Here is a 14,430-nt window from a genome sequence, read left to right on the forward strand (position 1 = left end):
AGCGGTTTTTTGTTTTTAAATAGTCTGTTTAACATAATGAAACAATTTTTTGTTATTCTAGCAAAGTGGTATGTTGTTAGCTGTTATGCCAATGCTTGAAAATTTTGTTTGTAGTAAAATGATTGATCTTAGTTGTAGTTCTGCCAAACGGTGGATTCCACTTTTATTAGAAGTAGGTATCTGTAAAATAAACCACACTTTAACACTGATACATGAAGAAATTAAGGAATATTCCGGTGCTCAGAGAGCCAAGCGGGATCATCGCCGAAGCACAGAGGCGCCCAGATACTGTGAACCTGCGTTGTGCCGGGCTCCCCTTTCCTTCCACGCGCGCCCTGACTACCCCGAGGCCCCCGCTGCCCCACACACCGCCAGACGCCATGCCGCACCTCCCGCCCTTTCCCACCGCCGAGGCAAGTCTCCACAGCGCGGCAAAGGCCCCGGCCTCCCCCAGCTCCCGTCAGGCGCGCAACAGTGCTCTCTCGCCTCTCTGGCTCGCCCTCCCCCACCCCTAACGGCTTAACGCCCGGGGCGCGCGCCAGCTCACCGCCAGCCGTGGGCACCAGCACACGCGCCCTGCTGGCGAGCCGCGCTCCTATTGGCTGGCGGGCGAGGCACGTGACGGGCCTGCAGCTGCACGTGGCGGTGGCGTTTTTAGGGGCCTCGGTGAAAAGCGCCATTTCCTTTCAATGCGGAGCTTCGGTGGCGGCGGAAAGGAGGTGGGAGCGGGGCTGGGCGCCTCTCCGTGGAAGCGGGAGGCTCTCCCCCGAGAGGACGCCCGCCGCGCGGGGGGAGTGGGGGTTGCGATGAGGACACTAAGTGCTGGGACAGGCAGGCTCAATAGTGTCCTCTGCGCGGGACCTGCTGGGGGCAGGCAGGGGGTTGCCGCTAACGTGTTTCATCTCCTGCAAGCAGATCTGGCAGGGCACAGCATGAACCAAGAGGACTGGAATGCAGAGATGGGGGACGAGGCGTCACCAATCCTCCCACCCCTTGAGCAGGTATGGGGTGGCAACTGTTGGGCTGGAGCATGTTTACTTCTTTTCCCCTTCCTTCCATCCCCAGCCCTGCAGCCTAGGTGTCTGGCGGGCTGTGGTCCACTGTTCCTGTGGTTTGTTGAAGCACTTGGAGGAACTTGCCCTTGCCTTGTGCGTTGAAAAGACAGTGTTTTCTTAACAAATAGTAGCAAATGTTGAGGTGCCTTGCCTCCCTGCTGGCTCCTGGGGCATGGTCAGTGTAGCCAATTAGTGTTAATCCTCCAGCTGCGTAATGCTGTCTCCTTACATTGGGTTGTGAGAGGATGGGTACTTTTTGGAAGACTATGTGGCATTAAAGTGGCACATGCTAGTATCTCATTACATGGGCTAGGAATTGAGTATGTGTGTGGATAGGGTAGTGGACTACCAGAGGCTGGAAGGGAAGTGGCAAAAACTACATAGAGTAGAAACGTAGAATTGCAGATCAGTTGTGGTAAGGGGTATTCAAGTAAAGTTTTGTAACTACTGAAAGAGGTGGTTCCTGTTGCTTGTCCTTTGTCCTTTCTCATGTGTTCCTGTTCCCTTATGTACGTCAGATCTAGTGTTTCTGAAGTTGTAAAATAAACTGAGAATGGATTGCTGGGTTTTGGGTGTTAGTAGGCTGCAATTTCTCACACAAATCAGATTGGTTTGATGGTCCGTATTACTGCCTATTGAATAGTGAAAGGGCAGTGGTGAAACTGCATTATTGGGGACTAGCAGAACCATGTCTTTTGGTGGTGGTTCTTGGCTGTGGGTTAGATGTGAACTGTAACTTCTCTTTCTGTACCATTGACATCCTTTTTGCTATTTTATTTGCTGTCTCTTTCTGCTGGCAGTCACTGAATTGCTATTTCTTTTTACCACAGCAACAAATAGAACATGGGAGACTCTCTCAGCTGATCTCCATTGTTCAGTTAATATTGCACTTTATGTTGTTCCTGAACTTTATGGTCTTAAATGCATAGCTACTGTAGGAAGGATGAGGAGTGCACCTGTTTGAGGATTGTAGATAGGACTTTGAATATAATTTATAGTATGTTTTTGCAAATATGGTAGGCTGCTATAGGAGTTCACTGTTACTGAAGAGAGGGGGTTTCCGCCCCACCAGCAGTTTGCTTGCTGCTGTTTTGTTCAGGTACCAGTGCTTGTTGTGCACTTTTGTGAACTCTTTTAATTTTCTAACCGGAAGACTACTCTTCAGTGATGGAGAAATGGTGTAGATGGCCTTGACCACCAAAGCTGGTAAAGAGAAAATAAATGGAACCTCATCTTTTCTTGACAGCAGTGAATTGTTACATGGACTCATTTGCTTGGAAAACTGCAGTCCTAGAAAATGGGAATCTGACTTTTCAAGCAGGCTTAAATGTGTATAGAAACAAAGTCGACTTAATTGCATCTGTAGCTCTGTATGTGTAAGTGGGTCTCATCATGATTGTTGTCTTGTAAAAGAAGTGAACGTGGTCACTGTATTTTGTGAAGGGATTCAGTCCTTTTGCTGTGTATTTTGAAAGTGTTTTTAATACCCAGCGTTTTAGGGAGGAAAAGCAAAGAGACTCATGGATCCTGACTGGGATTATGTAGCAGCTGTGTTTCTAGATCTGAATAGTTCCTAGTCTTGCTTCCCAAGCTCTCAGGAACCTATCATATATCCAGAAATAGGTGGAGCTGTTGCATCCTCTCAGATCTTCTGTTTGAGTTGCTTCTATAAGTTGCCTCTACTCTTTGCTAGAAATAAAATTGACCACAAGAGTATAATGTGAAAATTACGTGCTGTTCTGAATTGTTTAAAATGGAATATCTGAATTGTTGAATAAATGAACAAGGACTGACATATTTCAGGTATTTCCTTTTAAGGTAATCTGTAAGCATCTTCTAATAAAACCCTAGAAATGCAGTTACGAAACTGATGAAAACAGGTTTTTGTTCACAATACAAACAGTCTGAAAGATTAGAAAAGAAAAACACTTCAAAAGATTGTAGTACGGTTTTGAACAATAAACGTTTCTTATATTCAAGGCTTAAAATGTTGTTGGCAATGTGACAAAGCTGGTGCCTCCATAAATCAATGGCAGAAGGCAAGATAAACTTACTTAACTCCACGTTAGCTGTGTATAATGTGGTTGTGACATTCAGATGCAAACAATATGCCATTTAGTATACTGAAGAGTAATAAACTGAAGTGAACAGAAGAGTCTGAGAGACTGTATTTCAGAAGGTGCAGATGGCAACTTCTTTCAAGTGCAAAACTTAGCAACTGCATTTGTATTTATATACTTTGCTTGACCTGAGGTTAACATGATGTTGTGCCTTTTTTCTTTTTGTAGGCTAGCTTCTCTGAAAGACCAAATGGCCCCTCGTCTGACTTCAGCCCAAGTGTAAGCTCATTTGGTATGTGAAAAGCACTTTTGATTTTACTGATATTTGGGGGAGCTGATCCCTTGAACAGTTTAGGAGGTTAAAGAAAACCACAATATTATTATTGTGATACTTTCATGTGTCCCCCATGGAGTAAGCAACATCAAATTATATGGATAACATGAGTAGACTTTCCTTTTAACCCTCAACCCCTCTTTATTTACTGCAGTTACATATTGAATACAACATATAACTTCTAAGGAGAGTCAGTAGGTGTTACCATCATTTCTAAAACAGGCTGTGCTAAACATGAACAGTATTGAAAATAAGTAGGTGTTATATGCAATGTGGAGCAGTTCTAGTGAGCTGCTGTCTGACAGTTGTGTTAAAAATAAGAAAAGGTCAGATGAAGTTGTTCAACAGAAACTTATATCTGTTTAGAAAAAAAAACAACAAAAACCGTAAGACAAAACATTGATGCTTGGTATCAAGTTTCTCTAAAGCACTCTTGCTTTAATGAAGATGATGCCTTGATAAACTTGAACAGAAGTTTTAGATATAGAAGAGAGAAGTGTTAAATACACCAAGCCAGGGTTGCTGCTGAAGGTTGTTTGCCCCAGGCTTTACTTTGTGTGACTCCACAATAGTCAGATCAGAAAACAGGTTTTGCTTAGAGCTGCCAGTCTGGGATAAGGCAATTGGGGTGTTCTCATTGTAGTCTGTGAACTTAGGAATGGTCTTTGAGACTGCTTGACGATATTTTAACTTCAGTGAAATTCGGTCTGAGGTAAAAATTTTGAGCTTATATCATTCAGTTGATCCAGCTGTGGAAGAACAGCCTAAACTTTATTTTAACAAATTGTAGTTAGCACGAATTACATTGATATCATAGAATCATAGAACAGCCCAGATTGGAAGGGACTTTGAAAGATCATCTGGTCCAACCTTTTGATGAGATTATCTAGCACTCTGTCCAGTCCATCTTGAAAATCTCCAGTGATGGGGACTCCACCATGTCCCTGAGGATGTTGTTCAGGGAATGGTTGTTCTCACTAGAACATTTCTTCTATCGAGATGAAACCTCTCCCAATGCAACTTGTACCTGTTGCCCTTTATCGTCTCTGTGTAGCTCTTTGTGAAGAGAGAGCCCCTGTCCTCTTTGTAGCTGCCCTTCAAGTGCTGGAATACTGTGATGAGGTACTCCCTGAGCCTTATCTTCTCTGGGGAGAAAAGACCTAACTCCCTCAGTCTTTCCTCATTGGGCAGGTTCTTAGTATGTTTATAACTGCTTATGTGATTATGAGCAATTAGAACACAGCAGTATGTTTATTGCTGATGTCTCTCCCCCCTGCCTTTTAGCGTATAGCTGAAAGGCACTTAGTTTCTCCAATTCCTTGTCCCCAAGACGTTGGGAAATTAGGAAGGGCAGGAACAAGCTATCACTTGTGCTACTTGAATTCCTCTGAATTTGGGATTTGGACAGTTACAGGAGGTAGAAAATTGGGAGGACAGGCTTTGCACTCATCCTAGAACAGCAGAAATGTTTTATGAGGTCTCCAGGTTGCGAACTTCAGTAATGGTTTGACATAGAACAAATAGGAAAGGCAGTGCTTGAGAGGAGAACTTGAATTGCAAGTTAGGTAGAAGTGAGTCTTGGAGCTTCACGTTTTGTTTGTTCCAGTTCTTCCTGACTAGCTGTCAGCTCTGCCTGCTAACTTTTCCATTACATATTGCACAAATAACTAAGTATTCTCTGATTTGTGCCTCTTGTACTGAACTCATGGCAGGGAGGGCTTTTCCTGCTGAAGGTCTTGCTTTCACTGTCATCATTAACCATTTATTCCTTTCCTGAGCTAGGCATATTGGGCCATTTTAGATCAGTGTGAGCAATTTCAAAGTATCTGTTTTGGCTTAACACAATCTTTCTGGTTGTTCTTAGTTGATAGGGAACTCAACTATGTTTTGGAGCGTAAGTAATAATACTGAGATTGCTTATTTGTGCTGGAAACAAGCAAACCTTATTTGCTGTTTCAATAAGGACTTAAAGAACTAAAGCTGTTCAGGAGGTCCAGAGGTGAGGCTCTCAGTTGATAAGATTATGCATCTTGTCTTGACCTTGTTTAAAAGGGTGCATCAGTATTAGGGATTCTTTCCCTATAACATGATGGAAAAAGTGTTTGTTGGTCCCTGTCGTCGTCGTGTCCCATGTCCCCCCGCCCCCCCCCCCCCCGCCCCCCCGAAAAGGCTGCATGGGCCTTATTTCTTTTTTCCCTTGCAAAAATTTTAATTTATGAACAGATTGTGCTTCAGCTGAGTTTTAAATTAAACTCTCATGAGCTGCTGTCTTGTATGCCATGCACTTCTAGGCTCTGTATCGTTTATGACTATATTGTTAGTGATATAGTTTGTTTGTTTGACACTAAATAGCATAAGCAGAGTTAGTGTATGCAGGTTAAACTTTAATTTTGATACCTTTTTTTTTCCTTGAAACAATACCTAATTGTGTAAACCCTTGTAATGAGGGTAAGCTAAAAGTAATTGCATACTTGCAAATGATTTTTTTATAAAGTTTTACTTTGACTTAAACAAGTGAATTTGTTCTTTGTATTGCTTCTTCATGAAAACAAAACTTTCTGTACAAGCTGACTGTTCTGAATTTTCGATTCTGAAGGAACTTTTTTCTTTCCTGTTTCATACTCCTTTGGTACTTGGAAAAAAAAAAAACAAACCACATCCACAAAAAAACCCAAACAAAAAATAGAATTAAAAGTCTTGCTAAAGTAACATTTATTTAGTATGTACAGGATTTGGGAGTGGATGTCTCTGGAATGGATTAAAATCAGGATTTTAAATCCCCATGTACAGTAGAAAAATGTAAATGAATGCATATGATGAGGAAATCGGCAGATCTAACAGCTGTTGTTCAGGGATATGGTGAAGCAGTGCTAGATTTTAATTCCAGTGAATTGGAAACAATGATTCATTCTGGTGCTTTTACTCTATCAAATATGGCTTGAAAATTAGTAAATTTGCAGTGGTAAATGATATAGTGATGAATTAAACACTAGCGTTTAGTACTTCTAGACTCCCTGTAAGACCAGTTAGCTTGCAAACCTGTATAGACATGAGTTGCATGAATAATGCGCATAGTAGGTGAATGATAACTGTGAAAGTTGCTATGCTTTTACCAATCTTAATAGGTTGGTTGGCGAGTAACAGTGCAGTCTACAGTTGATTTGGTGTAAGTGCTAAGCATAGTACACTGGACTAAAGAATGATTATTGGTTCTATCCTGTTCACTGTCTCCAAATCTGTGGTTTTGTCCAGCATCTTTCATTAGTAGAGGCAGTAAACTCTGTGTTTACTGGGCAGCATGGTGAAGGAACTTATTAAAGCAGATGCTTTACTAATCAAGTATTTTGTTGGCACATGATGTGCTTTCCAAAAACTTTGAATATTGAATTAACTTAGTGTGCTTAAGATGTGGAAATCTCAGTGAAAGAGGAGTGATGGCATAAGAATGGGTTAGGATGGGAAGTAAAGGGAAGAGAGTCCTCACCTCTTTAAAGGCAAATAGACTTGGTCAATGGAAGCCAATCGATTGTGGTAAACCATAAAAATATTAATTTAAATAATTGGTAAGGTGTTTTTATTTGCCGCTTGTTACATGTTACATATAAACATGAATATCTGAATCTTTTATACAGGCTTTGCCACAAACCACTCACTTAAATCTTCCAAGTGAGCAGGAACTCTGAACATTGTTCAGACTATGAAAACAGCAGTTTAACGCTTTTAGTGTTGTACGAGCAAAGTTTCCTAACTGAGTGACTTGGTAATATACCAAACGTCGTCCATCGTCTTTTTTTCCTTAATGACAAGCTCTTGTATACACGTGATCTCTTCTTTAATGTGTTTGTCTTGTTGCAGAATGTACTAGTGCCTAGTTTTTTTCAGGGGTAGCTATGTCATTATGTTAAGCAGTTTTAACTGGGAAGGAAAACAGTAACAATGCATTTCTGTAATGTGCCATATACTTGCACATCATGGAATTTTGTAGACTTCATGTTTTGATTTCAGATTTCATATCTTTATGATGGTTGCTGATGTACCCTGATCTTGACTTTGATATTGCAGAATAGGGAATTTTGTTTTTATAGAATCACTCAGGTTGGAAGGCAACTCTGAAGATTGGCTGGTCCAAATCCTTGTGTAGAGCAAGGTCAACTATAGCAGGCTGCTCAGGACCTTGTCCAGCTGAGTTTTGAATTTCTCCAGGGATGGAGACTATACAAGCTCTCTGGGCAATTTGCCTAGTGTTTAACCACCCTCAGAGTAAAAAGATTTTCCTTATGTTAAAATGGAATTTCCTGTATTTCAATTTATGCCTATTGACTCTTGTCCTCTTGTTGGATATCAGTGAAAAGAATCTGACTCTGTTGTCTTCGCTCACTTCTGTTAGATGTAAGATCCTTTGAGCCTTCTTGTCTCCAGGCACAGCAGTTCCAGCTCTCAGCCACTCTGTGTATGACAGATGCACCAGTCTTCTCATGTTTGTGATCCTTTCCTGGACTCAGTCCAGTATGTCAGTGTCTGTTTTGTACTGAACAGCCTAGAACTGGACACAGCACTCTAGATAGGTCGTCATCAGTGGGGAAGGACCACCTGCCCCTACCTGCTGGCAATGTTCTTCCTAATGTATCCCAGAAGGCCATTGGCCTTTACTGCAGGGGCACTTAGGCTTGTGTTCAGTTTGCTATCCACCACAGCCCTTAGGTTTTTCTCTGCAAAGATGCTTTCTAGCTGGTTGGCCCCAGTGTGTGCTGGTGCTTGGAGTTACTCCTCCCCAGGAGCAGGATTTTGCATTTCTCTATGTTGAACTTTGAGGTTCTTGCCTGCCTATGTCTCCAGCATGTTTTGAGTTTCCTCTGAGTGAAACGCAGCCCTGTGTTATGTCCCAGTTTTGTATGTCTGCAAACTTGCTGAGCGTGCGTTCTGTCCCATCATCTGGGTCATGAACGAAGATGATAAACTGTGTTGGCTCCAGTATCAATCACTGGGGTTACTCTGCTAGTGATTGGCTTCCAGCTGGAGTTTGTGCTGCTGATCACAACCCTTGGAGCCCAGTGGTTCAGCCTTCTTCAGTCCCCCTCTCTGTGCAGTTATGTAGGCTGTACTTCATTGGTTTGTATATGAGTATGTTATGGGAGACAATATCAAAAGCCTTACTTTCTTGTTGTCTTCGTTTTCCAGGCGCTGTTGAAAGACCTAACAGAAGTCAGCATATGCAGGATCATTTTGGAGGATATTGGAGGAGTAGAGGTAGGATTGCATGATTAAAATTTGTAGTTTTGGGGGTGATTAAGCCTTCCTTTTGGACAAAACATTTAGAATGGAGGACCTTGCAACTGGTGTCCTAGTAGGTTCTGGAAACTCAAATTTTACTATGTTGGTAGCAGTAGTGTTGCTGAGTGGTGCTGTTATTCCTTATGGAAAACAGTAGTTACACCTGTCCTAAGCTTTCTCATTTTAATTCATTGTCTTTGTCTTACAAAAGGACACCTTTGTCATGTGGTGCTTTTTTTGTTGAGTGGGAGGTGTAGGCTTACAGACCTGAGGTCCCTTTCAGCCAGAATGATTCTGTAATTTTACTGTTGAGTTAAAAAAAAAACCCAAACTGAAACAACAAAAAAAAAAACCAAACCCACCCAAAATCAAAAGCCTACCCTGAAGTCAAAGATAGCTTTGCATGTTACGTTGATTCTTTTTTCTAATTATAGATACTGATGAATGTCTGAACAAACAGTGTCAACCAGGGAGTAGATTCAGTAGTGGAAGGAGTTTTGCAAACAGAGGTAACTTTCTGGAGTGTCTGTAATTCTAGTGACTAGTCATATTTGATACATTACATTTTCCCTATTCAGGTACTTGGTTTTGTTGTATCAGAGCCAAATGAGTTTTTATGACTTGGAGGGTAATACTGATCCTTATTTCTGCATAATGTAGGCACTCAGTATTACCCCTTAGTTTTGACTGCACAACGTAAAATATCCCACTGTATTTGCCAGAAGGCAGGACTCTGTTTAAAATCGATGTTTTGTTTACCTCTTGCTTTGATTCCATTCTCCCTAGAGAGGGGTATTCTTCTGATCATTTTGTTGAGTCATAATGTAGTATACAAGGCAGCTGAATATTAGTATTCACTTATATGCCATGTGAGGGAGTATACCAGTGCTTTTCTGTGGAAGACCTGAAAGCTTGCTTTCTTTAGTATCCGTAAAGCAATATGTAATCCCTGTCCTCTTCCTGCTTACAATGGCGAGTGCCACTCTTATATGCAGTGCATATTGAAAAGGTTAGTAATTGGCGGTTTGGCAGTGCTGCCGCATACGCTTCCATCGTGTACTATCAGAAGTACATTGGGCAGTGGAGGCTACCGTCATGTAGCATCTGTCTAGATAGTTCTATGGCTGTAAGTGGGGCTGATTATGAAGCAAGGAAGATGGAAACTCTAGTCCTGGTTTGGGCATGTTTAGCAAAAGTTCTGACTTGCAGAGCAGCTGTAGAGCCACTTGAAGTTATGTTTATTCTTTCAAAAAATTTTACACCATTTCTGCTTCTTTTGGATTGATGCCCATTATGGTAGGGGAATGCTAAACTTGTTTGACTAAGCAGGCAGCAAGACTTCGGTGGTGCTGTGGAATGATGACTAACAGTTCTGCTGTAGACTCTCTGGCAATTGTGAAGTAACTCACAAGCTGTATTTAATGTCTGTAGTGTATATGGATGTTTATGTCTAGACTGTATTTTGCATGTGAGCCTTTAAGATGTGATTTTTTTTTTTAATTTGGAAAAACTCAAATGACATATAGATTGGTATGCACCAAGCATTGCTGGAGAAGGAGCTACAGATGCTGTGGTAGCAGAACTTCTTGGTCTCATTTAGCAGAAGATGCTCTTTGTCATTACAAGATGATAGAACAGGTGTTCAGTTGAAGAATAAAGACTAAGGAGTAAATGACTATATAAGTTGACTGCTTGAATCTTAGACAACACATAAAACTGTCCAATCTAAAATGAGAAATACCTTGTTTGTGCATGGGGCAGTTTACTACTTCTCCCACCCCATCAGGAGAGGGACTAGGGGAAGGGGTTAGAAATAAAAATACGCTAAATACTTGGCGCTGCCTGTCCCAAGCAACTGAATAAGCAATTCTGAGTAATAAAAATACATAAATTGATAGATCTGAAAGGCAGGTTTTCAAATCCTTGCTCCATAGGAGGCAGCAATTGCAATACTACCTCACTCTACAGTACTGGTTATGAAAACAATGCTGTCAGTTGTCCTGTGACTGAACCAGAGGACTGAAGTGATCTGCATCATAACTGAAGAGTTGAAAGTTAGTAGCTTATATAGCATATATGCATGTAAAGTCAAATACTTCGAGACTTAATGTTTGATTTACTTCTTGCACTAAGCAATACTACACGAGAGCAGTAGACTCTTCTTCTGGTCATACTTTTTGGCAAAAAATATTTCTTCATTTTTTCGTGTGTTTAGGCAAATCACTTAGTTTTATTGTACTTTTAATATGAATTCATAAAATAAGGACTGTGAAGAATAATTGCCAAACAAAAGGCACCTGATCTGCACATGCAAAATTGGGCAAACTAAGTTGTGTGCTATGCTGTACTGCAGGTTTTCAAGAAAGGAACATTGTAGAAGATTCTAGTACACAAAATAGAGGTTTTAGAAGATTTCCTGGTGGCTTTGGACGAAGTGAGAGTAAGGTCTTTTTTTTAATATTGACTGGTTTGGGAACAGCATACATTTGGTCATTCTTTCTGGGTTTGCTTGCTCCCTGAGAACTACAAGTATAAAGGTGAAAACTATGAAATAGCTTCTGTTCTTCAGCTGTGTTGTGGAACATGGATGGTGTCTTTGAAAAATAGTGTCACAGGGAATAATACAGCATAGGCTGCAGTTCTAAAGAATCTGTTGGGGCTGTTGCACTGTAGAGTTTTTGGAGTAAATAGTATTAGCTTTAAGCATAGTATTTCATTATACTAATTTTAGACACTGTTTCCACTACACTGCGTATTACTTACAGGTATTAAAAATGAGCAAAGAGACAGACCTCAGTCTGGCATTTTTCCTGGCTCTAGAGGAAGAGGAGCATTTGGAGGTCGTGCAGGTGAGACTTTTTAGGAGGGTAGTGAACCTTTCAGATTTCCTCGTTCCTAATTTGTGGCAATGCAATACCTTCCTAGCTTTGCTAAATGCTGTCACTGTGATTGTTCTCCCTGTCTGAATTAAGAACCTACTGCAGATGTTAGATAGCTTGCTTGCAGGACCACACAAGACATGTTTAACTTGAATAAATTTTAGTAATAGGATTTTCAAAGCTGTTGTCTTCTCTGATTTTTTTTTTTCTTGCTCCTACTGCTACTGGATCAGTTAACGCACAGTGAAGCAGAGGTGCTAACTCCAAAATTCAAAGCAAGCCTTTAAGAACTTGCTCAGTTTTGAGATAGTCATGCTGGACTTTTTCCACCCCCCCATAAAGGGAAGTGTTGTTTTAGGTTTGTCCAGGCTGACAAGTAAGGTTTGTAGCTCTGAGAGGCCAGCTCTTCCTTATGACTTTATTCTGATGTTGGAGTTTTTTTGCTGTGTACAAAGGAATTTCCCTCATGGTGCTATCTTCCTTTGCCACTGATGCTGCTGTAACTTGTAACCTGTGTGTTGTGCTACCTAGAGCATAGTAATCTGTCACTCACAAAAGGCCCATAATTTAAATTAGAAATACCATTAAACTAGTGTAATGGGTAGTGGATGGCTGATATTCTCAATGTAAGAACTTTTTGTGTGGTAAAATAATTTTTCACTGGAGAAAACGTACAATGATTAGTATGTGTTTTCAGAAGTGCTCCTTAATATCCAAAGAACAATTGATTTGCCTCTATTTGACTTAGTTCAAATTAAGTTTTTCAGATTTTTAGTTCAAATTATGGTTTTTAGAAACTTTAAGTTTAAAACACAAATACAGGGCCTTTGTCTTCTGGCTTTTTGTAACTAAGCTTTCATTGCTTTTACCTAAATATTTCCACTTGTTCTACCAACCGTATCAGGACCCACTGTTGAGTTTTCTAACTGTCTCTGGGAATTTTTCATTAAGTTTCTTAGATTTTTCTCTGAAATGAGCTTTTTTCCTAAAAGCAATTAACTTTGGAATGCTTTCTTTAACAGCAGCTTACAAAGAATGCAATGAAGAAATAGGTTCTGAAAGAGGTAAGTAGCTTCTTCACAAGTAACATGCTGGTTTTAATTTGGTTTTAACTCAAGGAACATTCTCTAACTTAAAGTTGCTGGAAGTAATTGGGTAAAAAAGAAGGTAGTGATATGGGTAAATGCATAACCACCTCAAAACTGTTCAGGTAGCATGAGTTGCCAAGCAAATACTGTTAAACTCAGTACGTTTAAACTTTGTTCATCTTTAAATTATTGGGCAACACAGTGGTTGTTCTCACCTAAATAAAGACAATTTTTTGGAATGGAGTGCTGTAGAATTCCTCTGTTGCTGGCTGTTTCTTCTTTCTAAAGCTTGCATACTTGAGACACAAATGTTAGAGAACTTAATTGGTAATAGCATAGGCATCTAAGTGATGACAGTCATACAAAGGAACAGTAGCTTCTCGGTTTCAGATGCTACAGCATCTGGGATGCTATTTCTGCAAAAAGGGCTTGATATGTTTTACTGAGTGCAAGTTAGTAAATAGAATTTCATGATTTGTATGTGCAGGAGATCAGCTTGAAATGTGTGATGAACAATGACTTTCTGACATGTATTGAAATTGTCAGTTGGGACAATCTATTAGAATGTTACTTACCTGCAGTGGTTTTTTTTGCAAATGACTTTAGCCTTATTTTGTCTTTCTCTTGACTATTGAAATGCGAGAAGACATATAGTGCAATCCTGACTTTTCTATGAATAATTCTGGTTCTTGATCCTTCCTCATTTGAGGTCCACGTGAAATGGCTTGTCCTGCTAATGTTTTAGTGAGCATCAAATTCAAATAATTAATTTTATACCTCTGTGTTTATTAGCTTGAAAAACACCTTAAGGAATACAGAACTGTGAACAGCTTCAAATGCTATGAACAGATTAATTTTATCCTTGTATATTAATAAATGCATTGTTATTGAATAGGATAATTTATAGTATAATGAGTTTTTGTGGTAGAATTGGTTTTTGCATGGTGGTAAAGTAGAGCCTAATTTAATTTTTGTGAGCAGCTCTTCAAAGTAAGGTCGCTGAGCAATGTGAGACAAGAATGCTTTGCAAAAGTCTGACTTCCTTATTTGTAAGTGAGTTTTAGGTCTATTAGTATAAAACTAAGTTCTAATAGAATTTCATTTACGAAATTTCTTGCCTTCCTGGAAAGTAGAGAGAAGTCTAAATGACATCCCACTGAACTTAATTTCAATAGCTCCGTACTTAAAATAGTTTAAGTTTTCTTTATATTGTTCATGAACTTGAGTGGTTGTGTTCTTAAGGTCCAAAGGTGACTTACGTGCCCCCTCCTCCACCTGATGATGAACAATCCATCTTTGCACGTTATCAGACAGGAATTAATTTTGGCAAGTATGACGAAAACGTCGTTGAAGTGTCAGGACTTGATCCTCCAGCACCATTACTGGTTAGTGATCTCATTAATTTCAGGGTTGAGCATGTTATGTATATGACATAACATGTTATGTTGAGCATATGTTGAGCATGATTCTGTTGAGTATATGTTGAGTTATGTTGAGCATGATTCTGTATACTGAGTCTAATATTCACTGCTAATGAAAATATTAATGAAGATTTTGAGTCTTGCAGACAGCACTGTGCTGGAAGTGTTAAAGGAGAAGCCGCTGCCGGAGCACTCGCACACCATTCAGGGAGTCGCGCACACACCCCACCCAAGATGTCAGCTGCTAGGACCTGAGTCCCTTGGCAGTGGCAGCTCCACTGAGCTGACGGGTGCCCCTTTTCGACTCCTCGCTCACACACTC

General features: G+C 40.4%; 1 protein-coding gene across 1 annotated transcript in view; it reads left to right on the plus strand.

Annotated features, from left to right (window-relative positions):
• The first annotated feature begins 806 nt into the window (after positions 1-806).
• DDX4 (DEAD-box helicase 4) overlaps positions 807-14,430 on the plus strand; it is a 38,253-nt gene continuing 24,629 nt past the window's right edge. The window contains exons 1-8 of the mRNA XM_075488613.1: positions 807-1,001; positions 3,344-3,407; positions 8,628-8,696; positions 9,155-9,229; positions 11,074-11,160; positions 11,486-11,569; positions 12,622-12,663; positions 13,930-14,072. Coding sequence (XP_075344728.1) covers positions 807-1,001; positions 3,344-3,407; positions 8,628-8,696; positions 9,155-9,229; positions 11,074-11,160; positions 11,486-11,569; positions 12,622-12,663; positions 13,930-14,072 — 759 coding nt within the window. The remainder of the gene's footprint in view (positions 1,002-3,343; positions 3,408-8,627; positions 8,697-9,154; positions 9,230-11,073; positions 11,161-11,485; positions 11,570-12,621; positions 12,664-13,929; positions 14,073-14,430) is intronic.

The sequence above is a fragment of the Mycteria americana genome, chromosome Z (assembly GCF_035582795.1).
Source record: "Mycteria americana isolate JAX WOST 10 ecotype Jacksonville Zoo and Gardens chromosome Z, USCA_MyAme_1.0, whole genome shotgun sequence".
In the NCBI taxonomy this organism is placed as follows: domain Eukaryota; kingdom Metazoa; phylum Chordata; class Aves; order Ciconiiformes; family Ciconiidae; genus Mycteria; species Mycteria americana.